The 26,952-nt window shown below is 38.4% G+C and overlaps 1 protein-coding gene across 1 annotated transcript; it reads left to right on the top strand.

Moving 5' to 3' along the window:
* The first annotated feature begins 5,155 nt into the window (after positions 1-5,155).
* LOC107822899 (putative receptor-like protein kinase At1g11050) lies at positions 5,156-7,320 on the top strand. The gene has a single exon (XM_016649488.2). It carries the CDS (start codon positions 5,345-5,347, stop codon positions 7,214-7,216), a length of 1,872 nt encoding a protein of 623 aa, XP_016504974.1. The 5' UTR covers positions 5,156-5,344; the 3' UTR covers positions 7,217-7,320.
* Positions 7,321-26,952: the final 19,632 nt, after the last annotated feature.

Below are 26,952 nucleotides of genomic sequence, written 5' to 3'. Positions count from 1 at the left end.
GCGTGACCTTCTTCCACTACCGATCTCATGAGCTGCACGACCGCCCCCGAGCTGAACTCATCATCCTCGATCGACGACCCCAAGCTAGCAAGGGCATCGACCTCGCTGTTTTGTTCCCGAGGCACGTGTTGTAGAGTCCATTCGTTGTTACCTGCAATTTATCCAAGTATCTTTGCATTCATTCCTATCTGACCCCGAAGGTCCCATTAACCTGGTTCACCATAAGGAGGGATTCCCACTTAGCTTCGATCACCTGTCCCCAAGCTTTTGGCCAGTTCGAGACCTGCAATCATGGCTCAATTTTACAGTCCGGATAGATTGTCTAACTATATTACCCGCGGGCAATTTCAATACAATTCCAAGTCCGGACCCCTTCGCATTTGAGGCGCCGTCCGTAAAGAGGGTCCAAATTCCCGAAGAGGTCTCTAAGTTCAATAATAACTCTTTTCCGACCTCGGGTATTAGGGCCGGTGTAAAATTGGCCACAAAGTCTGCCAAAATTTGAGACTTAATGGCGGTCCGAGGCTGATGTTCGATGTTGTACTGATCTCTACGGCCCATTTGACCAACCGTCTTGAGAGCTCGGGTTTATGCATTACATTCCTCAATGGGTAAGTGGTTACGACACATATGGGGTGACATTGAAAGTACGGTTTTAGCTTCCTAGAGGCTCTTAGCAAAGCGAGCGCCAACCTTTCTAGGTGAGGGTACCTAGTTTCGGCCTCACCTAGGGTCCTGCTAACATAGTAAATTGGAAATTGTGTACCTTGTTCTTCCCGGACCAAGACTCCACTTACCGCTATCTCCGATACTGCCAAGTATAGGTATAGTTGTTCGTTTGCCTTTGTTGTGTGAAGCAGCGGCGGCCTCGATAGATATCGCTTGAGCTCCTCCAAGGCTTTTTGGCATTTTGGGGTCGAGGAGAAGTTATTGTTTTTCTTCAACAGTGAGAAGAAATGGTGGCTCTTGTTGGACGACCTCGAGATAAATCGTCCCAAGGTGGCTATTCATCTGGTTAACCTTTGTACGACATTCACGTTGTCCATAATAGTGATATCTTCGATGGTCTTGATCTTATCTGGATTGATCTCAGAGACTTAACTAACATTTTGTCAATGTAAACCTTCATTGATTTTCCTATTTTATTCTTTGAACATCCGATTTACTAGGTGTTGGTAAGTGGCGTCGACATTTTTTAATCCGAACGGCATCATGTTATAGCAGTAGGTGCCGTACTTGGTGATGAAGGAAGTTTTTTCCTGATCACCCCGATCCATCCGAATTTGATTGTACCCGGAATAAGCGTTGAGAAAACTGAGAATCTCGTGGCTGGCCATTGCATCGATCATGCGATCGATGTTAGGCAAAGGGAACGAGTCCTTGGGACATGCCTTATTCAGATCTTTATAATCCACACACATTCTTAATTTGTTCCTCGTTTTGGGGACTACTACTGCGTTTGCTAACCGGTCCAGGTATTTTAACTCCCGGATGGACCTTATTTTAAGGAGTTTAGATACTTCGTCCTTGATGAAAGCATGTTTGACCTCAGACTTGGGCCTCCTCTTCTGCTTGATTGGGTGGAACTTCGGGTCCAAGCTCAGGCTGTGAATGGTTATTTCCGACGGGATCCCTATTATATCAAGGTGGGACAAAGCGAAATAATCTTCGTTAGCTATAAGAAATTAAATGAGTTTTTTCCTAAGCTCGGGATTTAACCCCGTGCCGAGGTATACCTTTCGATCGGGCAAGCGTTCGATTAATACGACTTGCTCCAGTTCCTCGACCATTGATTTGGTAGCATCGGAATCATCGGGGGCTATGAAAGACCTGGGAACCTCGTAGTTATCGTACTCACCCATCTCCTGTCTCTCCGGTTGGGACAGAGTTGGCATTGGTAACTGCTATTTGGTTTCTCCCTTGGTAACCGGACCCGGCTCCTTCGATGTCGAAAGTGTGGATATCGGGACCACCTCGTCGACTGCGGACATCTCTTTTGCGGCCGGTTGTTCTCTAAACTATTTTTATTCCTTCCGGCGTCGGGAACTTCAACACCTGGTGCAGAGTCAATGGGACCGCCCTCATGTTGTGAATCCAAGGTCTCCCGAACAAAGCATTATACCTCATGTCCCCTTCGATCACATAGAACTTTGTTTCTTGAACGGTCTTGGTGGTGTTCACCGGTAATGTTATCTCTCCTTTAGTGGTCTCACACGCCATGTTGAACCCGCTTAAGACTTGGATCGTGGGCACAATCTGATCTTGCAGACCGAGCTATTCCACGACCCTCGATCTGATGATGTTGGCCGAGCTACCTGGATCAATTAATACACGCTTAACTCAAGATTTATTTATAAGTACTGATATTACCAGTGCATCATTGTGGGGCTGTACGATCCCTTCAGCGTCTTCGTCGTTGAAGGACAAGGTTCCCTCCTGCACATAATCCCGAGTTCATTTTTCCCTTGTGATAGATACTTTGGTGCACTTCAGCATCGGCCCCTAGAGAACATCGACCCCACTGATGATCATGTTGATGACGTACTGAGGCTCCTCCTGTTCGGTCTGTTTACCAGAGTCTCTATTCCTAAAGTGGTTCTTGGCTCGATCGCTCAGGAACTCTCGGAGATGCCCGTTATTGAATAGCCGGGCTACTTCTTCTCTCAATTGTCGGCAATCTTCTGTCCTGTGACCGTGAGTGCCATGATATTTGCACATTAGGTTAGGATCTCTTTGAGTTGGATCGTACTGTAAAGGTCAGGGCGATTTGGTGTCTCTGATACGTCCGATGGTGGATACGATGGAGGCGGAATCGACGTTAACATTGTACTTTGATAATCTTGGTGCTTCCTTCGGCCCGATGGGCCTGTCGAAGCCGTTTTTGCTCACGAGTCCTCGGTTGTTTTGACCTCGGTCACTTCTTCTTTTTTATTTTTTACGGGGTTTCGTCCAGATACACTAGCTCTTCGGTCTCCATTGTATGGCTGATACCGATCCCTATTTGACTGTGGTTCACGATCAATGTCTCTCCTGACTCTATCAATTATTCTGACGGGATAAATAGACTCGGATGGGGCCCCGAGTTAATCATCTTCGACCCTGATTTTTAATTGATATTGATTATGCACGTCGACCCAAGTGACAGTCGGGTATTCCACCAGATTTTGCTTCAATTGCAGTGATGCCAACGAGCTTCGAACATTGAGTCTTTGGGTGAAGTCCCGAACGACCCAATCGTCTGCAAACGGAGGCAAGTCCATCCGTTCCATTTGAAACCGGGACACGAATTCCCTAAGCATCTCATTATCCCTCTGCTTTACTTTGAAAAGGTTTGACTTCCTGGTCTCGACCTTGATAGCCCCGGCATGCGCTTTTACGAATGAATCTGCAAGCATGGCAAACGAGTCAATAGAATTAGGAGGTAGGTTGTGATAGCATATCATAGCTCCCTTGGATAAAGTTTCCCCGAACTTTTTCAACAGGACAAACTCGATCTCATTATCCTCCAAGTCATTTCCTTTGATGACGCATGTGTAGGAAGTCACATGCTCATTCGGATCGGTTGTTCCATTGTACTTAGGAATTTCGGGCATGCGAAACTTTTTCGGGATCGACTTCGGAGCCGCGCTCGGAGAAAAAGTTTTTTTGAACAAACTTCTTGGAATCCAAGCCCTTCAATATCGGAGTGCTCCAGGGATTTGGTCGACCCCACCTTTTTTGTCATTGACTTCGATTTTCTTCTCCCCCGATTCTATCAGTTTTATCAACTCTTCGAGCATTTTTATAATCTCGGGGTTAGTCCCCGATTCATTTTCATTCGTCCTTTCCGTGATCGGTTCATTTCTGCGGGTGACTTCCTCGGGTGGTTCGGGCTCAACCCTGCTCGGTGCTCGACTTTAGTTCTGCAACTGAGCTATCGCTGCTTGTTGAGCCTGTAACATTTCGAAGATCACTCGCAGGTTGATCCCATCGTTTTCACCGCTGCGCGTATTCGGGGAAATTGATCGAACTTCTATGCGTACGCTATTCTCAGAATTGGTAGGCAAATTTGTGTCGATGGCCATATGCGAACTAGCGTCAATGGGGTCCGCCACCGGGACTCCGCCGAGATCGACTAGGGGTACCTCGTTACCGGGTGCTGCATTGTTATTTTCGCCATGGTGGCTGGACTCCGTGTCCGTATTTAAAGGGGCAGTATGTGGGTTTGACATTTCAATTTTAACCTGGAATCAAAAACACTTCAAAAAACAAGTGTAAAATAGGGCGTGTTACGGAAATTTATATCAAATTGCCGCTATCATCCTTAGCCCCACGGTGGACGCCAAACTATTTACCCTTAAAATCAGATAACAATTAAATCTGTGTGTATTTTAAGGATACGCGGATTAACTTGACACAAAGCGATAAATTAAGTGGCAATTGAATAAATAATGAGAAAGTAAATTCAAACCACACGAATTGGACAATTTCAAGGAACAATAGTAATGTATTGCTTTTGAGTGCGTGTTACCATGTCTTTTATGAATTATCAGAACCCTTTTATATAGTAGATGAGTCGTACTTTAGGTACAATTCTATAAAAGGTAAAAAAATCTTTTGATTTACTGATTGCTGGTTCTTTATTGATACGTGCCGAGATTCCCGCTGTAACGTCCGGCCGGTCACGGATATTCCGGTCTTCTGTTGGCTATGCTGACAATGTTTCTTCGAAGTCGTTCGAGGCTAGGGCCAATTCCGGGATCATGGCCTCGATATTCTCGAAGGCAGGCGTCCTGCCCCCGGGTTCTAGCCCGGTGGGACTTGGGGTCGATCTTCAATCCTTTATTGTCATGTCTCGAGCTTGGCTTACCATGTCGGAGGCTAGGATGCACTATGAGCTCGATTTCGACCGTTCACAAACATAAAATAAAAAAAATAAAAAAATAAGAGAGTATAAAGATTAAACGAGGGAATCAAATTGGTTATACTTAAAATAAAGAAAACATATCTGAGTTGATCTGCGAACATCGAAAAGAGAAGTAATTAAAATTGCAAAGAGATATTAGTCAGACTTCCAGATCTAGTTATTTTATTTATTGATTATGTAATTCGGGCTCATCTAGAACAGAGAGAAGGTGAACAAGAAAGAAGCACTAGTGACATTTTATTGACTATGACCAAACCACTTATAAGAAAGATCAAAGCCCACCTAAAACTCTTTCAGTTAAAACGTGCAAAGTTGACCACAGCCAGCCATTTTTGAGGTGTGCTTCTCAAACTCCATTACTATATAACCAAAATATAACTGGAAAAACAAACTCTTTGGAGAAATCAATCCAAACAAACTGTTACTTTGCTACAAGTCATGAAACTCAACTCCAAATTTCCCTCTTACATGCTCTTCTTCATCTCATTTTCTTTTCCTTTCTCCTATGCTTTGAATTCTTCTTCATGTCCAATCAACTTTGATTACATAGAAACCTGCAAATGGGACACTTCTTTATGCACAGAAGTGTCTTTAGAGAAGAGCTGCTGCCAAACTCTCCGCAGTCTCTTTGGAATAGGACTCGCTCAACACCTCAAAGAAACATCCATGTTTTATCTCTCAAACGAAAATGCTGTCGTTTCGTGCGTTTCAGACTTCAAGGCCAAGCTTTCTTCCATGTCCATGTCCATTTCTCAATCTTTTGTCTCTCAGTGCATGAATGAGACTAATGAATTCGTCGTTAAGCCTTCGAGTTGTGGAGGGATTGTCACAATTAAAGATTGGATGGAAAAAGTTGGTCCAAGTAGTCTACTTGACTCATCTTGTACTGGTGATCTTGGAGGGCTTACTAGGTGCAGCTTGTGTGTTGATGCTGGTTTGAAGGTAAACAGTTATTTGGTTTCTTTGAATCCGAATTCGACTACGAATAATAGGTGTTTCTATTTCACTGTACTTTATGCTGCTGCTATGGTTAATGAATTTGGACCTAAGGATCCAAGAACTGCTAGTTGTGTTCTTGCCTTGCCCTTGGCTAACAAGGCTAGAGGATCGCGCAATCTTAGCAGAGAGACTCTGTTAAAATTGGTTTTTGGATTTTTGGGTGCTTTCTTGGGGATTTTGGGTGCTATAGGTATTATTATTATTCACAAGAAATGGGATAAGAAGAGAAAGCAAGATGCATTACATCAAGGGTATGTGACTAGTGTTAGATCCCAAATTTTGCCCAACACTGGTGCTAAGTGGTTTCAAGTAGGAGAGCTTGAACAAGCCACAAATGGATTCTCCCAAAGAAATATGATAGGCCAAGGAGGGAGTGGAACTGTCTATAAAGGGACACTTTCTGATGGTACCTTAATCGCCGTGAAGAAAATTCTTGATATGGATTGTAAGGGTGATGAGGAGTTTATTAATGAAGCAGAGATTATAAGCAAGATTAGGCATAGAAATCTTCTTCCTTTAAGAGGGTTTTGTGTCACAAGTGATAATTTGAATGGCAAAGGGAGATATTTGGTGTATGATTTCATGCCAAATGGTAGCTTAGATGATCATCTATTCAACGCTGGAACGAAACGATTATCTTGGCCTCAACGAAAGAACATAATAATCGATGTGGCTAAAGGGCTTGCTTATTTGCATTATGGAATCAAACCTTCAATTTACCACCGCGATATAAAGGCCACGAATATACTAGTGGACATGGACATGAAGGCAAGAGTTGCAGATTTCGGATTAGCTAAGCAAAGCAAAGAAGGACAAACTCATCTTACAACAAGGGTGGCTGGCACATATGGATATCTAGCACCTGAATATGCACTTTACGGGCAATTGACAGAGAAGAGCGATGTTTATAGCTTTGGCATCGTGATCCTCGAGATCATGAGTGGAAGGAGAGTTCTTGATGCGACGAATTCTTCTGCATTGTTGATCACTGACTGGGCATGGACAATGGTCAAATCAAGAAATGTAGAAGGCGTTTTCGACGTGTCAATAAGGGAGGAAGGGCCAAAGAGAGTAATGGAGAGATTTGTTCATGTTGGTATACTTTGTGCTCATGTTATGGTAGCTCTAAGACCAACAATTGAAGATGCTTTGAAAATGCTTGAGGGTGACATTGACATTCCAAGATTACCTGATAGACCACTCCCCCTTGGCTTTGAGTCATTTCAATCATATTCCTTACACAGTGATAGACTCAGGGATAGTTCAATTAGCAGCAGCAGTAACAGCTTATCAAGGTTTATACATACATAGAAAACTTATTTTTGACCATATTGATGGAAGGAAATTTCAATTGTAAGGGCTCTTGAAAGGTCAAAAAAAATTGCACATATCCCAGACACAAGTTACAAAATCAATTATGCCTTTTTCTTGTCTTGGTCAGATTTTGACCTATTCTTCCCCTCAATCCTCTTGTTTACTAGTATTATTTTCTTGTAAAGATTTGTACACAAATCAAAGCTAGAAAGGATTTGGTATGCATTTTTTTGTCGGTTTCGTTTGCAAATAAGATATTTAATCAGCCTTTGTGAAATTTAGAACAAGGTTCCAAATTAAACAAAAGAAATTGTTAAGTTTTAATACTTGTCTGAAAGCGTATTACAACATCTGAAGTTTTTCAGCCACTTACAAATCTTTAACTTTCACAAACCTTCTTTCAAAAGCCTACAGCTGCCCAACAACAATCAACTTTCACAAGCTTTTTTACAACTTCAACTCCAAGTGGTAGCAGTTAGGATTTAAAATTTTTGAATTTGGGAGTATAGTGTTTTTAAAATTATTAGTACTAAATTAATAAATTGTAAATATTTAATAAATTTATTAAGATAAATATAAACTTTAAACAGTAAATGTTGGGTTCGGTGAACCCGTAAACTACGTTCTAACTCCGTACCTGACCGGCGATCCCTTTATGTGAGCAACCAATAACTGAATAGGATTGCTACTGTTTTTTTTTCTTCCTTTGTACAGTTTCTTTCTAGTATTGGTATTCAAAATTTAATTTAATTTTCTTTATAGAACCGGACAACTTAGGGTATGTTTGAAAAGTCACTCGTTAACTCAAATTGGTGTAATTACTAGAGTAGTAATTACACAACCTAGTAATTATACAACCTAGTAATTACGACAACCTATTTGTTTGTCATAATGTCATTACAGTGTAATTACAAGTGTATTGTTTGGTTGCACAAGTATAATTACACAGTTAGATTAAATTTTAAATGAAATAATTATCAAAACTTAAAAGTTAATATAATAAATATATGCCTATAAATAATTTTTATAAGCGTAAATGATATTAGATTTGGTATTTAAGATGCATAGTTTTTCTTGAACTGGTATCCATGAACGTGCGTTGCACGTTAATAATGACACGTGATGATTTAAACATTTATTTATATGAAAGAAAAATAAAATTTAATTAATGAGAGAAATTTTATGTATAATAATACAACAATCATCTAAATGCCGAAAAATATTATTACATTAGCATAATACATGAATTTAAAATAAAAGGATATCATCAAAACTTACACAAATGATCAATTTTGTCATGTTAGTTAGATAATTATGTATCATATATAGTTTAAAAGTATTTAATGTGATGGTATCTTAACGAACACTTCTTTGTGGGCAATATTTTTTTTGTGTATTTTTCCTCCTAATGCTTTGGTTGCTCTGCCTTTACCAAAACTCTCGTTGTCGATCTTGATATCCCTCTTGAAAGTGCAATATACAGTTGTTCGTGCAAGAAAATATATTACGGTAAATATAGTCCAATATTTAGGATGTTTGTCCTTGTGATTTATTTATTATATTTGTAAAACATAAACATACTAAAACTCATTTTCACACAAATTTAAAAAGATATTCCTTAATTTCGAAAAATGAAAGTTGAATTCAGGGATAAGAATATACTTAGAAGAACATTGACCAATATCATAATATTTGCATGTATGACGTTATTGTCAAAAGTTTTATATACCATATGTGTGCTATTATATAAACTATTCGGCGTATCTAAGTTTTTCATTAGCATGACAAACATATTTTTCTTCAAAATCAACCTATATACAATGGAAGATCAATTTTAACTTAGTCTATTATATATACGATGACATTAACATACGTAGAAAATAATAAACTTGACAACAAACATGTATAGTAGAAGGCCATTTGGTATTAAAGTACTGAAGTATTCTTCTTGGTAGTAATTATTGGTATCATTTTCTGCTAAGTCAAAAACAGAAAAATATTTTATTTTTACTATAAAATTCTGCAATCAACTTTTTATTTAGTTGATCAACATATTCATTTATGCTAGCTAAAATTTCTTTTTATTTTTATCATGCAATTTGCATACATTGTGTTTTAATCTAATGATAGAAATATTTCTCTAATTAAATGCACTACTATTACCATTGGGATTGATAACCAAGTGTTTAGGAAGAACCAAATCATCTTTTATTGGATGCTCTTCTTCGTCTCCGACACGAAGCAAGAAGACATTGATTACTGGATCTGTTCTTACTTTATATTTTTTGTTAGTTGAATCCTTTTCATTTGAGGCCAGAAGTGTAACTTTGGCAAGCTAGCTTTTATAGTCTCTGCTTTTGTCGATTTTTGAACTATTGGTAGTACTTGACATAAATTACCTCCCAAACCATTAATTTTCACCAAACAATTCATTAATATCCTATATATATCTCTAGAAGTCCGGGCAATTATTTCGATCGTTTGATACTTAGCTATAAATGCTTCATCCCATATTATCAATTTGGCTTTCCTTATAAATTTAGCACCGTTGCTCTGCTTTGATATATTTGTGATAATTATTTAATTTGTTTGAAGAGGCATATCAAATCTAAAGTGGGTGACCTCACAATAAAATCGTCGTTGGTACACCACTTGCTATTATTGCTAACAATATCATGCCTCTTGGTATGATATTTTACAAATAATGCATGACATTGATTCTTAATAATATACTAACTTTTTTATTTTGTGTTCTAATTTTTTTAATCTCTAACACTCATTTTATGGAATAAATTTATGTATCCTAGTATAAAAAAAAAACTTGAATAAGAATTTTACTCATATGATGAATTTAAAAAATAATTGAATTGGATTCTCTTGCTAAATAATTAATTAAAATATTTAATTATTTAGTTTTAACATAAAAAATAATTTATTCTATGTTGATTAAGATCTTAATATTAGTTCATCTTTTGTTTTGAATATTTAATCTTAATTATAATTTTATCCACCATAAATTTTATTTTCAAAGAGTAAAAGATTGATATGACATTTCACTTTTAGATCTTTATGTCTGTAAAATCATTAGTGGTATTGACTCTTACCAACAATTTTCTTTTCTCTTTCTCCCACATTTATATTCTTAAATATTTTCTTAGTTGTTGTTTAATAATTGGGTATTATTTAATATTACACGAAAAATTGATAAAAAAAAATATTATGTGAGTAGGAAAATAGTTCAAATATAATATGAAAATATATTATGGTGGTTTTATTTTTAATTTCAACTCTTTATGCAGTCTATTTAATATTATTTTTATGTTTTCTTGGTATTGGACATTATGAAGTGGTAATGTATTGCCAATACGGAGGATTCTTATAAAATTAATTTTATTAAACCTTCTTACATATTTTTAATAAGAATTTAATAGATAAAATTTTATTAATTTTAAATTCTTAAATATTAAAAATTAGTATAGAAGGTATTGTAGTCCTAAAAATAGGTAATTGCAGTTATGTCATTTCCCTATGAGCTCTTTCGTTTAATATTTTAGGGCTATTTTAGTATATTAATATTATATTTATGATTTTATAATAATATAAGCTCTCCTTTTTCTAAATTGATTTGGACAATACATTCTCAAATTAAATTAGTAATAGGACATTATAATATGTTTTCAAATTAAATTAGTAATATGACTTTTTAAGAAGTCTATCCTAAAAGTAATGGGATCACATGACTAAAGATATTTACTTGTTCAATTTTATATGAATTAGACAGCCCTAAAGTAATTATAGTAATATGATTCCTAAAGGTAATCATGTAGGATTCCTAACGTGTAGTATTATCTCCTAAAACTAATAGGATTATAAGGCTAATATCTAGAATTTCGGTTATGTCCTTTTATTATGAGTTATTATGCTTAATATTAGAAGGTTATTTTTGTAAATCGATATTTTATTAATTTTTTAAGTATAAATGATATTATATTTGGTATTTAAGATGTATATTTTTTCGTGAATATACATTAATTAGTAATCATATATTTATAACTAATATTGTAAAAATAATTGATATATATATTTCAAATTAATAATATTTAGTTTAATTAATTATAAAAACTAAAAACATACATTTTGTAAGAACATCATGGAATGCATGTTTGATAAAATAAATTAATATTTATAAATATAATGTCATAACATTATTCAAATATTTGACAAAACTAATCTCTCAATTCTAACTAAAAAGCGAACAACATGCAATATGAGATAACAAGTCAATACTACTAAAACAAGTAAATTAGAACCATAAATATACACAATTTCAAAATCCAAATAAATAGTTTAATACATATGTCAAATTCCAACATAATAAAAATACGTTCCAGTACAACTTAAGATTAGCAAACACAATAAGTCTATAACCTTATTCAAAAAGAAAAAATTCTTTAATCGCCTCACTCATTTTATGCCTAGTTTGTTAACGACTCATTATTTCTAATATTAGGTGTAGTTTCTTCGGTATTAGAAAAAAATTAAATAAAGGGGAAGTTTAAAAGTTTCATTTCATTCATTTGCCTTGGTCATATGGATGAGAATGGAGTAAAATAAACAACTAAGATACTTCCTTTTTGCCCAATTGAATGTGAAAGGAAAAAAAACTTGGGAAACTATCAGCTGTGTCGATTTATAAGTAGCTTATTATAAAAATTGATCAATTCATAAAATATTACCAATATTAGCCAATAAGCTATTTGTAATTAAAAAAGGTCAAATGTTTACTTTCTTTTAAGTGGGTGTATTAGAATAGATTGGGTACATCTTAAGGAGCCTGAATCTCAGTTTTGGGATGATTTGGTGGAGTTTTGAGGTAGTTTGAATTGAAAATTCGAAGTAGAAGATGAACATGAAAAGAAATGGTATATGTATTACACTGTGTATCATTTGTGTATCACATATGTATCATATTTGTATCAAATGTGTATCACATGTATATCCATGTATACCTGTGTGTGAGATGCATGCATGATACATGTTTGATATATATGTCGCAGAAGAATTTTTCGAACTCGATTTTAACAATGAATTTTGATACAAAATTAGTCCAAATCACCTTCAATCACCCTCAAATTTTGTATATTGACTCATCTATATGTTTTCAATGAATTTCAACAATTCCAATTGAAAAAGGTCCTTTTTTGCTTAGATTTTTGGAATCTTATTTTGTATATTGACTCATCTATATGTTTTCAATGAATTTCAACAATTCCAATTGAAAAAGGTCCTTTTTTGCTTAGATTTTTGGAATCTTATATATATATATATATATATATATATATATATATATATATATATATTGTATTTCATCACCTTATTTTCTACCTCATTCATGAAATTTCCTTTCCGTCTTGTATATAATGTTGCTAAACACGCTTAAGAATATGGAAGGAGATCTTTGCGTGTTATTCTTGGAGAGAAAGAATCTTACTTATTTAGGTTTTCAATTTCAATATGTGTTTGGCTAGTTTTGGTAAGTCTATGATTAATGGCTAGAGGTTGGTAAATTAAAACTTATTTGGGACATTTATGTAAGATTCCCAAAAAACTTCTTATTATTTTCCTTTTATTCCAAGCGAAACAAAGGAAAGAAAATGAGTCCCTTTAGTTCATCTTCTATTTTGTCAAATATACTTATATTAAGAAACTAAGCTCATAGTAATAATATAAAATAAGAAAATAGACATGTGATGACTTGATAGGTCATTTTGAGATTTAGTCTCTATTTTCGTATTCCGAGACCTCGATCAGCTCTATTTAGCATTTTGCAGTTTGCGTGCACAGTCCGTATCTTATTCCGGAAAGTCTTTATGTGAAAAATTAAAGAAAATATGAATTTTTATCTTTAAAATGACTTGAGTTGACTACAGCCAATATTTTGTGTAAATGGACCAGGATCAATATTTTGACGGTCCCGGTGGGTCCGTATCGTGATTTGGGACTTGGATGTAGCCCGAAATTTAATTCGGAAGTCCCTAACTTGTTTTGACTCATTTAGCCAAAATCTAGCATTTTTGAAAGTTGAAAATTACTAAGTTTGATCGAAAGTTGACTTCTTAGCTAACAAGTTTGGATTTTTATGTTAAAACTTGGAATAGTTCTGTATTTCTATTTTAAACTTGTTTGCAAAATTTGGTTCAATTCGGAATTAATTTGACATGATTCGGACGCTTAAACGTGATTCTAGTGTTCTTGAGTTTCACTTTGAAAGTTCATTATATTGATGATTGATATGTAGATTTAGATATTATTTTGGTGATTTGATTGCACGAGCAAGTTCGTATGATGTTATTACACTTGTGTGCATGTTTGCTTTGGAGCCCGAGGGGCTCGGGTGAGTTTCGGGTAGGCTACAAATTGAATTTGGACTTTGGAGATATTTGATGCCTTCTCTGTTGCTGGTGTAATCTGCAGATTTCGCATTTGCGAGGTCTGGCTTGCAATTGCGAGCCTCACTTTTGCGAACAAGTGTTCGCATTTGCGAGCATGGGCTGGATTGGGTAGCCTCGCATTTGCGAGGGAAAAGTTCGCATTTGCGAATGAACAGTGGTCGTTGTTGCGATGAAAGAGTCGCATTTGCAACTTAGTGTGTTCATAGAAAACCTTCGTATTTGCGAAGGATTGGTCCGCATTTGCGAAGGCTGGGATTTTGCATTTGCGAGCCAAATGTCACGCGACTCCTGGGGCTTTGAGACAGGGTTCGCATTTGCGATCCTTGTTTTGCAAATGCGGTGTTCGCAATCGTGAACAAGACATCACAATTGCGACATCCGTAGCTGGGTAAAAGAGAAAAAAAACAGGACTTAGCTCATTTCTCACAATCTCTCAACCCTAAACACCCTAGAGGCGATTTTCCAAGAGACTTTTCTTCCTAAATTCAATGGTAAGTGATTTTAATCCATTTCTTTTCAATTACCCATTACAATCCAGAGGCCGAGGTAGAGGCAGAGGCAGAGCTCAAGCTAGAGCTCGAGCAGCAACACCCGTAGTAGAACCTCAGGTGGATCTTCAGGAGGAGGTTCCAGTTCAGACCGTACCAGTTAGACCAGTTCAGGTCCCGGAAGGATTCATAGCTACTCTAGTGCTTCAGGATGCCCTAGTTCGTTTGGTGAGTCTTATGGAGGGCGTGGACCAAAATGGTACGTTTCCAGTGGCACCAGCCGTCTCACAGGCTGGGGGAGGAGCACAAACTCCCACTATTCCCACTCCGGAGCAGATGGCTCCCCAGTATCAGGATCCAGTAGCCCCGCCAGTTAGGGTAGTTCATCCAGTTGTTGTGGCACAGGCCGGTGATAGGCCCGCCATGTCTTCTGAGGCCTTATTGAGATTGGATAAGTTTAATAAGCTCTTTCCAGTTCACTTCAATGGTACACCTTCTGAGGACCCACATGATTATCTTGACCGCTGCCATGAGGTGCTGCAGAACATGGGTATAGTTGAGACCAATGGGGTCGATTTTGCGGTATTTCAGATGACGGGTTCCGCCAAGAGATGGTGGAGAGATTTTATGTTGACCAGACCAGCTGGGTCACCTACGCTGACTTGGGAGCAGTTCTCACGGCTATTTCTAGAGAAGTTCCTCCCTATCATATTGAGAGAGGATTTCCACATGCAGTTTAAGCGTCTCCAGCAGGGCAGTATGACTGTTACTCAGTACGAGACCCGTTTTGTGGATCTAGCCCGTCATGCTCTCCTTTTACTTCCTACTGAGGGAGAGAGAGTGAGGAGGTTTATTTAGGGACTTACTCACCCTATCAGTCTTCAGATGGCCAAGCAGACCGAAAGTGAGATTTTCTTTCAAGTGGCTGCTAATGTTGCTAGGAGGATCGAGATGGTTCTCGCACAGGAGAGAGAGAAGGGGTATGATAAGAGGCCTCGTCAGTTTGGTAGGTTCAGTGGTGCCTCGTCTGGAGGCAGGGGTAATTTTGGTAGGGGTCATCCTCCCAGGCCATTTCATTCAGTGCTCCAGGCATCCTACAATGCACCACCAGCTCCTATCAGTGCTCCTCCGATCTAGAGTTTTCAGGGTGGTTACTCAGGTTGACAGGGACAATTTCAGGGTCAGCAGTCACAATAGCCGAGGTCCTGTTATACTTGTGGTGATCCAAGGCACATTGCTAGATTCTGCCCCAGGTCTCAGGGCAACATGCAACAACAGGGTTCTCGTGCTATGATTCCAGCACCGGTTGCTTCACCGCCTGCTCAACCAGCTAGAGGTAGGGGTCAGGCAGCTAGAGGTGGATGTCAGACCATTAAAGGTGGAGGTCAGGCCATTAGAGGTGGAGGCCAGCCAGTTAGAGGTCGTCCCAGGGACGCAGTTAAGAGTGGTAGGGCCCAACCCCGATTTTATGATTTTCAGTTAGGCCTGAGGCTGAGTCATCTGATGCCGTGATTACAGGTATTGTTCTAGTTTGCCATAGAGATGCTTTAGTTCTATTTGATCCAGGATCTACTTATTCCTATGTGTCCTCTTATTTTGCTTCATACCTGGTGATGCCTCGTGATTCTATGAGTGCTCCTGTGTGTGTGTCCACTCCGGCGGGAGATTCTATCATAGTAAATCATGTCTATCGTTCGTGTGTTGTTACTATTGGGAGTCTTGAGACTAGTGTGGATCTTCTACTTCTTGATATGGTAGATTTTAATGTCATCTTGGGAATGGATTGGCTATCACTTTATCATGCTATATTGGATTGTCATGCTAAGATAATGACCCTAGCCATGCCGGGGTTACCTCGATTATAGTGGAAAGAAACTCCTGGTCATTCTACCAGCAGGGTTATTTCTTATATGAAGGCTCGACGTATGGTCAAGAAGGGGTGTCTAGCCTATTTGGCTTATATTCGCGATCCCAGTGCAGATGTTCCTTCTATGGACTCAGTACCAGTTGTTCGTGAATTTCCAGAAGTATTTCCCGCATATTTTCTGGGGATGCCACCCGACAGAGATAGACTTCTGTATCGATTTGGCTATGGGAACTCAACCCATTTCTATTCCACCATACTGTATGGCCCCGCTAAAACTAAAAGAACTGAAGGAGTAGTTACAAGACTTGCTTGATCAGGGATTTATTAGACCTAGTGTCTTTCCTTGGGGTGTACCAATGTTATTTGTAAAGAAGAAAGATAATTTAATGCGAATGTGTATAGATTATCGACAGTTGAACAAGGCTACTATCAAGAACAAGTTTCCACTGCCAAGAATTGATGACTTATTCGATCAGCTTCAGGGTGCCAAGGTGTTTTCAACGATTGACTTGAGGTCTGATTACCATCAGTTGAAGATTAGGGCATCTGATGTCCCTAAGACAGCTTTTCGGACTCGGTATGGGCATTACGAATTCCTAATGATGTCATTTGGGCTGACAAACGCCCCAGCAACATTTATGGATTTGATGAATCAGGTGTTCAAGCCCTACTTGGATTCTTATATGGTTGTATTCATTGATGATATCTTGATTTACTCCAGCAGTAGAGAGGAGCATGAGCAGCATCTTCGGAGTGTGCTTCAGACTTTGAAGAATAATCAGTTATATGCCATGTTTTCAAAATGTGAATTTTGGTTAGACTCAGTTGCCTTTTTGGGGCATGTTGTATCACCAGAAGGCATAAAAGTGGAACCTAAGAAGATGGAGGCTATTCAGAATTGGCCTAGACCTACTTCAGTTATAGAGATCCGGAGTTTCCTTGATTTGGTAGGTTATTATCGTCGGTTCATGGAGGGGTTTTCATCTATAGCAAGCCCATTGACCAGATTGACCCAGAAAGGTGTTTCATTCGGATGGTCAGACGAGTGTGAGTTGAGATTTCAGAAGCTCAAGACTGCTTTGACTACAACGCTAGTGCTGGTATTACCCACATGTTCAGGATCGTATACGGTGTATTATGATGCATCTCGCGTTGGGCTTGGTGCAATATTGATGCAAGATGGCAGGGTGATTGCATATGCGTCACGGCAGTTGAAAGTTCATGAGAAGAATTATCCTATTCATGACTTAGAATTGGCAGCCATTGTTCATGCGCTGAAGATTTGGAAGCATTACCTGTACGGTGTATCGTGTATGGTATTTACTAATCATCATAGCTTACAATATCTATTAAAACAAAAGGATCTCAATTTGAGGCAGAGAAGATGGTTGGAGTTGTTGAAGGACTATGGTATCATTATTTGTATCACCCCGGAAAGGCCAATGTGGTGACTGATGCTTTGAGTAGAAAGGTTATGAGTATGGGCAGTCTTGCATATATTCCAGTGGGTGAGAGACCGTTAGCGGCAGATGTTTAGACTTTGGCTAATCATTTCGTGAGGTTAGATGTTTCAGAACCCAGTCGGGTTCTGGCTTGCACAGTTGCTCGGTCTTCTTTATATGAGCGCATCAGAGAGCGACAATATGATGATCCTCATTTACTTGTCCTTAAGGACATGGTGCGGCATGGTGATGCCAAACAGGTTGCTGTGGGGGAAGATGGAGTTCTGCGAATCCATGGTCGTATTTGTGTGCCTAATGTGGATGGGCTTCACGAATTAATTATGGAAGAAGCCCACAGTTCCAGGTATTCTATTCATCCAGGTGCCACCAAAATGTATCAAGATTTGCAGCAACATTATTGGTGGAGGAGAATGAAGAAGGATATAGTTGCATATGTATCTCAGTGTCTGAATTGTCAGCAAGTTAAGTACGAGCATCAGAGACCTGGTGGTTTGCTTCAGAAGTTAGAAATTCATGAGCGAAAGTGGGAGCGTATCACTATGGATTTTGTTGTTGGGCTTCCACGGACTCAAAGAAAATTCGACGTAATTTGGGTTATTATGGAAAGGTTGACCAAGTCAGCAAATTTCATTCTAGTGGCAGTTAACTATTCTTTAGAGCGGTTAGCTGAAATTTACATTCGTGAGATTGCCCGCCTTCATGGTGTGCCCATGTCTATCATTTCTGATCGAGGTACGCAGTTCACTTCGCACTTCTGGAGGGCTGTACAGCGTGAGTTAGGCACACAGGTTGAGTTGAGTACAACATTTCATCCACAGACAGACGGACAGTCAGAACGCACTATTCAGATATTGGAAGATATGCTTCGCGCTTGTGTTATAGACTTTGGAGGTTCTTGGGATCAATCCTTGCCACTTGCGGAGTTTGCCTATAATAATAGCTACTAGTCAAGCATTCAGATGGCTCTGTATAAAGCATTGTACGGGAGGCAATGTCGTTCGTTAGTTGGCTGGTTTGAACCGGGAGAGGCTCGGTTGTTGGGTACCGATTTGGTACAGGATGCCTTGGATAAGGTCAAAATTATTTAGGATTGACTTCACACAGCTCAGTCTAGACAAAAGAGTTATGCCGACCGTAAGGTTCATGATATTGAATTCATGGTTGGAGAAAGAGTATTGCTCCGGGTTTCACCTATGAAAGGTGTAATGAGGTTTGGAAATAAGGGCAAGTTGAGTCGTAGGTATATAGGACCCTTTAAAATTCTTGAAATTGTGGGCGAAGTAGCCTACATGCTTGCATTACCACCTAGCCTATCAGCCGTTCATCCGGTGTTCCATGTGTCTATGCACCAGAAATATCATGGTGATCCGTCCCATGTGTTAGATTTCAGCTCAGTCCAATTGGACAAGGATTTGACTTACGAAGAGAAGCCGGTAGCTATTCTAGCCCGGGAGGTCCGACAGTTGAGGTCTAAGAGTTATCCTTCAATTCGGGTGTAATGGAGAGGTCAGTCAATTGAGACATCTACTTGGGAGTCCGAGTCGGACATGCAGAGTAAACATTCACACCTTTTTACTAGCTCAAATACTTTTCTAATTCTGTTCGAGGATGAACGTTTGTTTTAGAGGTGGAGAATGTGATGACCCAAAAGGTCATCTTTAAATTTAATAATTAATTTTGTGTTCTAAGACCTCAAAAAGAACTATTTATCATTCCTCGACTTGCGTGCGCAGTCCGTATAATTTTCCAGAAAGTTTTTATGTGAAAAATAGATTAAAATGTGAAATATAGCCTTAAAAACTCAACTTAGTTGACTTTGATCAACATTTTGAGCAAACAAACCCGGGTCAGTGTTTTGACAGTTTCGATAGGTTCGTATCGTAATTTGGAACTTGGGCGTATGCCCGGAATTTAATTTGGAGGTCCCTAGCTCAAGTTATGGCCATTTAACAGAAACTAGAAATTTAAAGGCTAAAGATTTCCAAACTTTGACTACGGATTTGAATTTTTGATATCGGGGTCGGAATCCGATTACGAAAATTTGAATAGATCTGTTATGTCATTTATGACTTGTGTGCCAAATTTGAAGCCATTCCGGATTCATTTAACATGTTTCGGCACAAGTTTTGATAAATGGAAAAGTTAGAAACTCTTAAGTTCGAATCGAGGTGTGAATTATAATTTCGATGTTGTTTGATGTGAGTTGAGACCTCGAGTAAGTCCGTATTATGTTATGGGACTTGTTAGGATAATTGGACGAGGTCCCGAGTGGCTCGGGTGAGTTTCAGACATGTTTCAGATCATTTTTGCAAAAACTACCAGTTCTGGTTCTGGTGTTTCGCAAGTGTGACTTTTGGAGCGCAGGTGCGACACCGCTTCTGCGGATCGGCCTTCGCAAATGTGGAAGGCACCGCTTCTGTGGCTCCTTCATGCGCTTCTGCGCAGCCGCAAATGTGGCTCAAGTTCTACAGATGAAGACACACGCTGGGCAAGCCATTTCGCAGATGCGAGATTTTTCTCGCAAATGCAAAAATGCTGGACATAATGCTTAAAAATCGGGAGTTAGCCATTTTTGCTCATTTTTGAGTTTTGAGTCTTGGATTTAGGCGATTTCAAAGGGATTTTTCACGACTTTGAATTTGGTAAGTGTTCTATAACCAAAAGTGATTATATTTCATAAATTCATGTCTATATTCATCATTTATTTCGGAATTAGATGGAAGAAATTGGAATTTTTGTAAAACTTTCCAAAAACAAAAAAATTAAGATTTGAAGGTTCATTAGTGATTATTTGATCATTATTCCTGAAATTATTATTCATTTAATTATTGTTGAATATTTTGGAAGACGAAGTCGATATTTTGGTATTGAATTGATTGATAAGTGTATTTTCACGCATTTAAATACTCTTCCGAATTTATATTATTATTTTCATGGTAAGGAAGAGTGTAAAAGCACGAAGGGTGATGCCGTGCCATTTTTATTATTTATAATATCATTGTCATGGTAAGGAAGAGTGTAAAAGCACGAAGGGTGTTGTCGTGCCATTTGTGAGTATAAAAGCATGAAAGGTGATGCCGTGTCATTTTCAGAGAGTGTAAAAGCACGAAGGGTGATGCCGTGCCAAAAGAGAGCTAAAGCACAAAGGGTGATGCCGTGCCAGTTATTATTATTTAATTATCTCTTTATAAGAGGAATGAGAGTAAAAGCACGAAGGGTGGTGCCATGCCATTTTCATATCATCAGTTGCTCATTTTATTGTTGAGGAATTATTTGGCTACTAACTTATAATTCTCCTGCTAAAATTATTATATCAACCCCCTTCACATGTTCCCTCCTAAATTTATAAAGTGTTATTTATTGTTTTATTGTTGCTTCGTATTTGTATATACTTGTATAAGTTGTTTACGTATGTGTCCTGTCATAGCCTCGTCACTACTTTGTCGAGGTTAGGCTCGACACTTACGGAGTACATGGGGTCGGTTGTACTCATACTACACTTTGCACTTCTTGTGCAGATTTTGGAGTTGGTCCCAGCGGCATACCATAGACTTGCTCGGATTCAACTACCCATAGGAGACTTGAGGTATAACTGCACAGCGTCCGCAGTTCTAAAGTCCCCTTCTATCTTATCTTAGCCGTGTATTATCTTTCAAACAGCTTGAATTTTTTTCAGACCTTTATCAGTATTTTCCTAGTAGCTCGTGCACTTGTGACACCAGATTCGGGGATGTATTTTGATAATTCGATATTTATGGTCCTCCGCACTTTATTTCAGTAATTGACTTCTATTTAATTAAATTTGCTTAAAAATAGTTAAGATTATTTTAACGTTGGCTTGCCTAGCAAGTGAAATATTAGGCGCAATCACGATCCCGAAGGTGGGAATTTCGGGTCGTGACACCTAGAGTAAACTGTTAAGCGTAAAGTTATAATGTTTCTCGTACTCGTACCTTTGTCGAGAACTACCTGGGCTATACTTGAGGTTTAAAAGAGTCTAATTCCCTAAATAACCTTGGTAGTTGCCATTTCTGCGTTAACTTGCTAAGTTGAGTTGTGATAGCACACTTTGCACATGCCTACTCTGTGGCGTGTTATTTATACCAGTCCAGGAGCATGCGAATCTTAATTCTTTTATCATATACATGTTTACTTATTTGATTGCTCCTGTATGATATGCTTGGACTGGAGGCCTGTGACCATGCCAGGCGAATTATATTATTGGCACGTGAGTTGTCCGTGCGGATCCACATACTGATATTATTGGCATGTGAGTTGTCCGTGCGGATCCATATATTGATACTATAGCACGCGAGTTGTTCGTGCGAGTGATGTTAATGTGAGCTCTAGAAGGGCTGGTTACTGTTATTAAATTTATGTGTTTTGGTTCTTCTATATATAATGAGCTTATAGCATTGCAGTTGTGGTGGTGCTTGTTGAACTTGCAATACGGTTCTCTTCTTTGAGACATTTTTCATTTTTGGGTACACGGATTGCACAGTTGTGGCTTGAGTTATATTGGTATGGCATGTCTGTGGGATGGTTGTGTTTAATAATATAAGGTCATTCGACCTAGAATGTGTACTATTGGATTTGATAATGGTATATTTGGAAGGATGATATCGAAAGTCGGCTTAGAAAGTGACTATGATTCTGGTTGGGGCGACAGAGCTCCATGATTAGTTGATCTGATAATTCCACGTGTTTCTTTAATTATCAGCAGTGTACGAAGGTTTTGGGAATGAGGATTTGTTTGATATGAGGTTTAATACTAGTACCGAGTTGGTTTTGAGTAATTACTGTGATCGGAAATGGTGCTGCGAGTATGCAAGTTGTGTAGTATGTTATGTGATTATATCTGGGGTATGGTTAAGGCCTAATACAGCTTGTTAATACTCATACAAAGTGTAGATATGAGATTCAGGTCTTGAAAAGAAATTTTTTGGATGTTGGAAATTGGATTCAAGGTTTATGGGCTAATGCTAAATTAGTAATTTTCAGTTATGTGGTGTCGTCAGGCCTATATATAATAGGGTGATATGGGATCACCCCCGGGTATGTGCGTGATAAGGTGGAATAGTGATTTGAAGGTTTAGGAACAACTCTTGGCACGTTCGAGGACGAAGTATGTTTAAGTGGGGGAGAATGTAACGACCCGACTTGTCGTTTTGAACATTTATGCTCCTTCCAACTATTTGAAGTCTTGAATAGCTTCATATGATGTATTATGACATGTATGAATCATCAGTTTTGTTTTCAGGTGTTTCGAACATGTTCGGAAGAATAAATTCCATGTTGGAAGCCTTAAGTTGAAAGAGCTGACCAGATTTGACTTTTTAGTATTTGACCTTGGATCGGAGTTTTGATAGTTTTGTTAGGTCCGGATGGTGATTTTGGACTTGGGCGTATGCCTGGATTTGCATTTGGATAAGTCTAGAAGATTTCAGCACTAATTGGCGAAAGTTAGAAATATTAAGTAGAAAATGTGTCTTAATTTGCACAACACCTACCTTTGGACGGGTATAACTCTTATAATGTGAAGATACTTTCCATGAATTTTTCACCTAGAGTGTAGTCCTTTGAGTCTAGTTTCTAACGCATCAAGTCGTTTGTCATTTAGACATTCCTACTAAAAGTTATGATCAAAATACCAAAGTTAGATCACCCAGCTATTTTGGCGGACAACGAAGTGAGAGTCACTTCGCCAGACCGGGTGCGGATCCTGCCTTCTCTTGCATGCAGTGGATAGCAAAGTGAGGGTCACTTCGCCAGACCGGGCACGGACAGCTCCAGCTCTTTTTAAACCAATTTGGGGATCATTGTCCCCATTTCATTTGGACGAATTTTGGAGCTCTTCTCCACTCTCAAGACCACCAACTCCTCCCATATTCAAGGTAAGCAATCCCCATTATCTTGATGTGAAATTCCATCATTTCTACACTAGTATTGATGAGATCTACACACAAAATACATAGATCTTCAAGAAATTTCTTCAAGAACTCAAAGGAGGGTTTTGCAAGATTTCTTCCAAAAGGTAATCCTACACCCTTAGACTTACATGTATGGATATATTAAGGGAATATGAGTATGAATTAAGTATTAGAACTTATGATATAGTGATTGGAAGCCATATGTTCCCAATTTAAATACATAACCATTGTAGAGATTGAAAGGTGATTATTTGATGGAATTTTGTTGGTTGGGTGTGGATGGATGGTCATGTATGTGATGCTGGAAGTTATAAATTATTGGTAAATGATAGTAGTTGGATGAACTAATTCTATGGTTAAGATATGTAGAGATTCATGCCTAATAGGTGTTTGATAAAATGTCTAAATGACCAAATCTGGAAATTTATTTACTAATATTGGTCCAATTGAATTATGTTGATGTAGATTGAAGTTGTAAGAGTGGTGGGAGTTTTTAATATCACTAAAGAGATGAATTTAAAAAGCTCGATTTGTGGAAATCTTATTATTGAGGGATTTTCAAGGAAATCATCGGGATTTGAGCCGTTCGGAGGTTGATACACACGAAATGGAATTTCTGGAGTATTGTACAGCTTGCTCGGTATTGGATTTGGCTTGTTCGAGGTAAATAAATCTTCTAATCTTGGAGTTGAGGGTATGAACCCTGATTATATGTGTTATGTGTTTGGTGTTGAGGTGACGCACATGCTAGGTGACGGACGTGTGGGCGTGCACCGTGTGAAATGTGACTCCATTATTTATGTGGTACTATGTAGTTACCTAAACTTATCTGTAATCATGAATCTCTATGTACTAGAGTTATCGAGCTGTGATTCATGTTAGAAACCATGTCTAGACTATATGCTTATCTTGATGGGACCCACTGAGGTCATTACTGATGTTGAGTTATTTGCTTATATTGCAATTTCATACTCAATCATGTTCATTCATTGCATGTCATATCTCAGTCTCTGTTGTTATTTAATGATACATCATATCATCATTTTGGGCTAGTTTCATGACATTGTGAGCCCGCGAGATTGGAGAGATTGATGACTGAGTGAGGCCGAGGGCCTGATTGTGAGGTTAATTATGGGATCAGGCACACGCCGCAGCAGGCCATATTGGATTTATATATATTATTATTTATGGGATCGGGTTCCACGCCGCAACATGGTTGACTGAATTATGCCATGATTGGCTTGTTATAGCGCTTGGACTGAAGGAGCCCCTTCGGAGTCTGTACACACCCCCAGTGAGCGCAAGTACCTACTGTGTGCGAGTGCCGAGAGCGAGTGCTGAGTGACTTGGGAGGATTGAGTGACTGTGAGGCATGAGTGATTGTGAGGATTGAGTGACTGGGAGGACTGAGTGACTGAGAGGATTGAGTGGCTGGGAGGATTGAGTGAATTGATACTCTGAGAGTATGCATATGGTTTTATCACTATGTTGCATTGCATTGGCATGCACATTGACATATAGGCATAGAGATGTACTTTCCTCATGCCATTTGAAAAATGAAATTTCCTGTCGTGGAAGAAAGATTTTGGGAAAAATCATAGTTTTTCAGACTTACTCATATGTTGGTGATTTCAGTGAAAAGAATTGAGTTTTACTATTATACTTGAAAAGAAAATGTTTATTTTTCCGGAACTGTGAATGAGCTGAGCATTTTATTATTGAGTTATTCTTTGTGCTGCTTTAATTAGATTGTTATGAGATGTTACTAGATATTGGTGTGGACTCTGATCTTGGTACAAGCTCGTCACTACTTTCAACCTAAGGTTAGGTTTGTTACTTATTGAATACATGGGGTCGGTTGTACTCATACTACATTTCTGCACCTTGCGTGCAGATTTTGGATGCTGATGTTGCTGTGCATGGCGGGAGCTAGCATTGAAGATGTACCTGCGATCTAGTCACAACTGCCTCTTGTTCTTGGTAGCTTTAGAATTATTAATCTGTTCATGTATATTTCAAACAGATGATGTATTTTATTTCACACCAACTTGTAAATTCAAATCTTAGAAGATCATGATTTGTACTACCAGTCCTTGGGGAGTGTATTAGAGTCAGTTAAATATTAATTGAATCGTATTGTTGTTATTTGGCTTACCTAGAGTGAGAGGTTAGGTGCCATTATGGCTAGTCGGATTTTGGGTCGTGACAACCATATTTGCTACTTGCCAATAAGTATTCCTTGTATTAAATTGTACATTCTTTCCATAATTCCATGCATATTTACTACTTGTCTCTATTTGCTCTTCTTGCATATCTTAATTGTCTTATGTCTTGTTTGTCTTATAGTTTCGTAATATTTGTTGCCTTCAATAATGTAGTGTCATTTGTATGAGTTGTAAATTGGTAAATACTATGTGTTGGTAAAGTTGAGATATTCGAGTTGTTCAAGGTTCTTTGATTATCATGTTGTTCTCCATTGCTTCGTACATTTTCTCTCTTGATGTAGAACTTCTTGTAATCTTGGTTGTTGAATTGCTATTATTGATTGAAATCGTTTGGGGAGCGGGTTGCATGTCGCAATGGAAATTGAAAGGTAATGAGTGGAAATGGCGGAATAAGGACGGATTATGATATTGATAGATGATGATATGGTGGGATCGGGTTGCGCGCCACAACGGATTGTATAAAGTTATATTTGCTTATGACTGTTGGATTTGCCTCCGAAATTGAGATCAGTTTATATGACTTCTTATTCTGGACTCTCTATTAGTTGGATTGAGTTCGTTGTTATGAATTAACTACTTTATTGTCACGACCCAAAACCTAACCCGTCGTGATGACGCCTATCTCAATACTAGGCAAGACATATCTTTTAAATTTGAAAATATAATATTTAAACACAATCCACAAATCTCGCAAATACTAGTACAAATACTCCCAAAACCTGGTGTCACTAAGTACATGAGCATCTAATATGAATACAAGTTTGGAAAATACGGTCCATAACAGTCTGAGACCAAATATAGTAAATAAGGAGATAGAGAAGGAGAGGCAAGGTCTGTGAAACACAGCAGCTACCTTAGAATCTCCGAAAAATTAACTGTACGAAAGAATCAACACCTGCTATGTCCGAGAATACCTGGATCTATACACGAAGTACAGGGTGTAGTATAAGTACAACCAACTCAACAAGTAACAATAATAAATAAGGAACTGAAGATAGTGACGAGCTACACGGTTATAGTTCATTTTCAACAATTCCAGCAGAGAGTAGACATGCTATCAATTCCAGCATTTTGAGTCAAATCAGTTTTATACAGTTCAAGTTCATGTAATCCGGATATAAAATCTTTCAGAGAATTTCACAACAATGATAGATAGCAACTAAGTGCAACAACAAATGAAAAACAAGTACAGCCTCTCAGGGGAACAATTACTCAACTCGTCACAACAGCTCAACCACTCGGCTCTCAGCCCTCAGCACTCACACTCAATGGGTACCCGCGCTCACTCGGGGTGTACAGACTCCGGAG

The sequence above is a fragment of the Nicotiana tabacum genome, chromosome 12 (assembly GCF_000715075.1).
Source record: "Nicotiana tabacum cultivar K326 chromosome 12, ASM71507v2, whole genome shotgun sequence".
NCBI lineage: Eukaryota > Viridiplantae > Streptophyta > Magnoliopsida > Solanales > Solanaceae > Nicotiana > Nicotiana tabacum.
The sequence above is the reverse complement of the archived record's forward strand: the minus strand, read 5'-3'. Positions and strand labels throughout refer to the sequence as shown.

Excerpts from the sequence above, each read along its gene's own strand:
- LOC107822899 (XM_016649488.2), top strand. The coding sequence starts at position 5,345 with ATGAAACTCAACTCCAAATTTCCCTCTTACATGCTCTTCTTCATCTCA.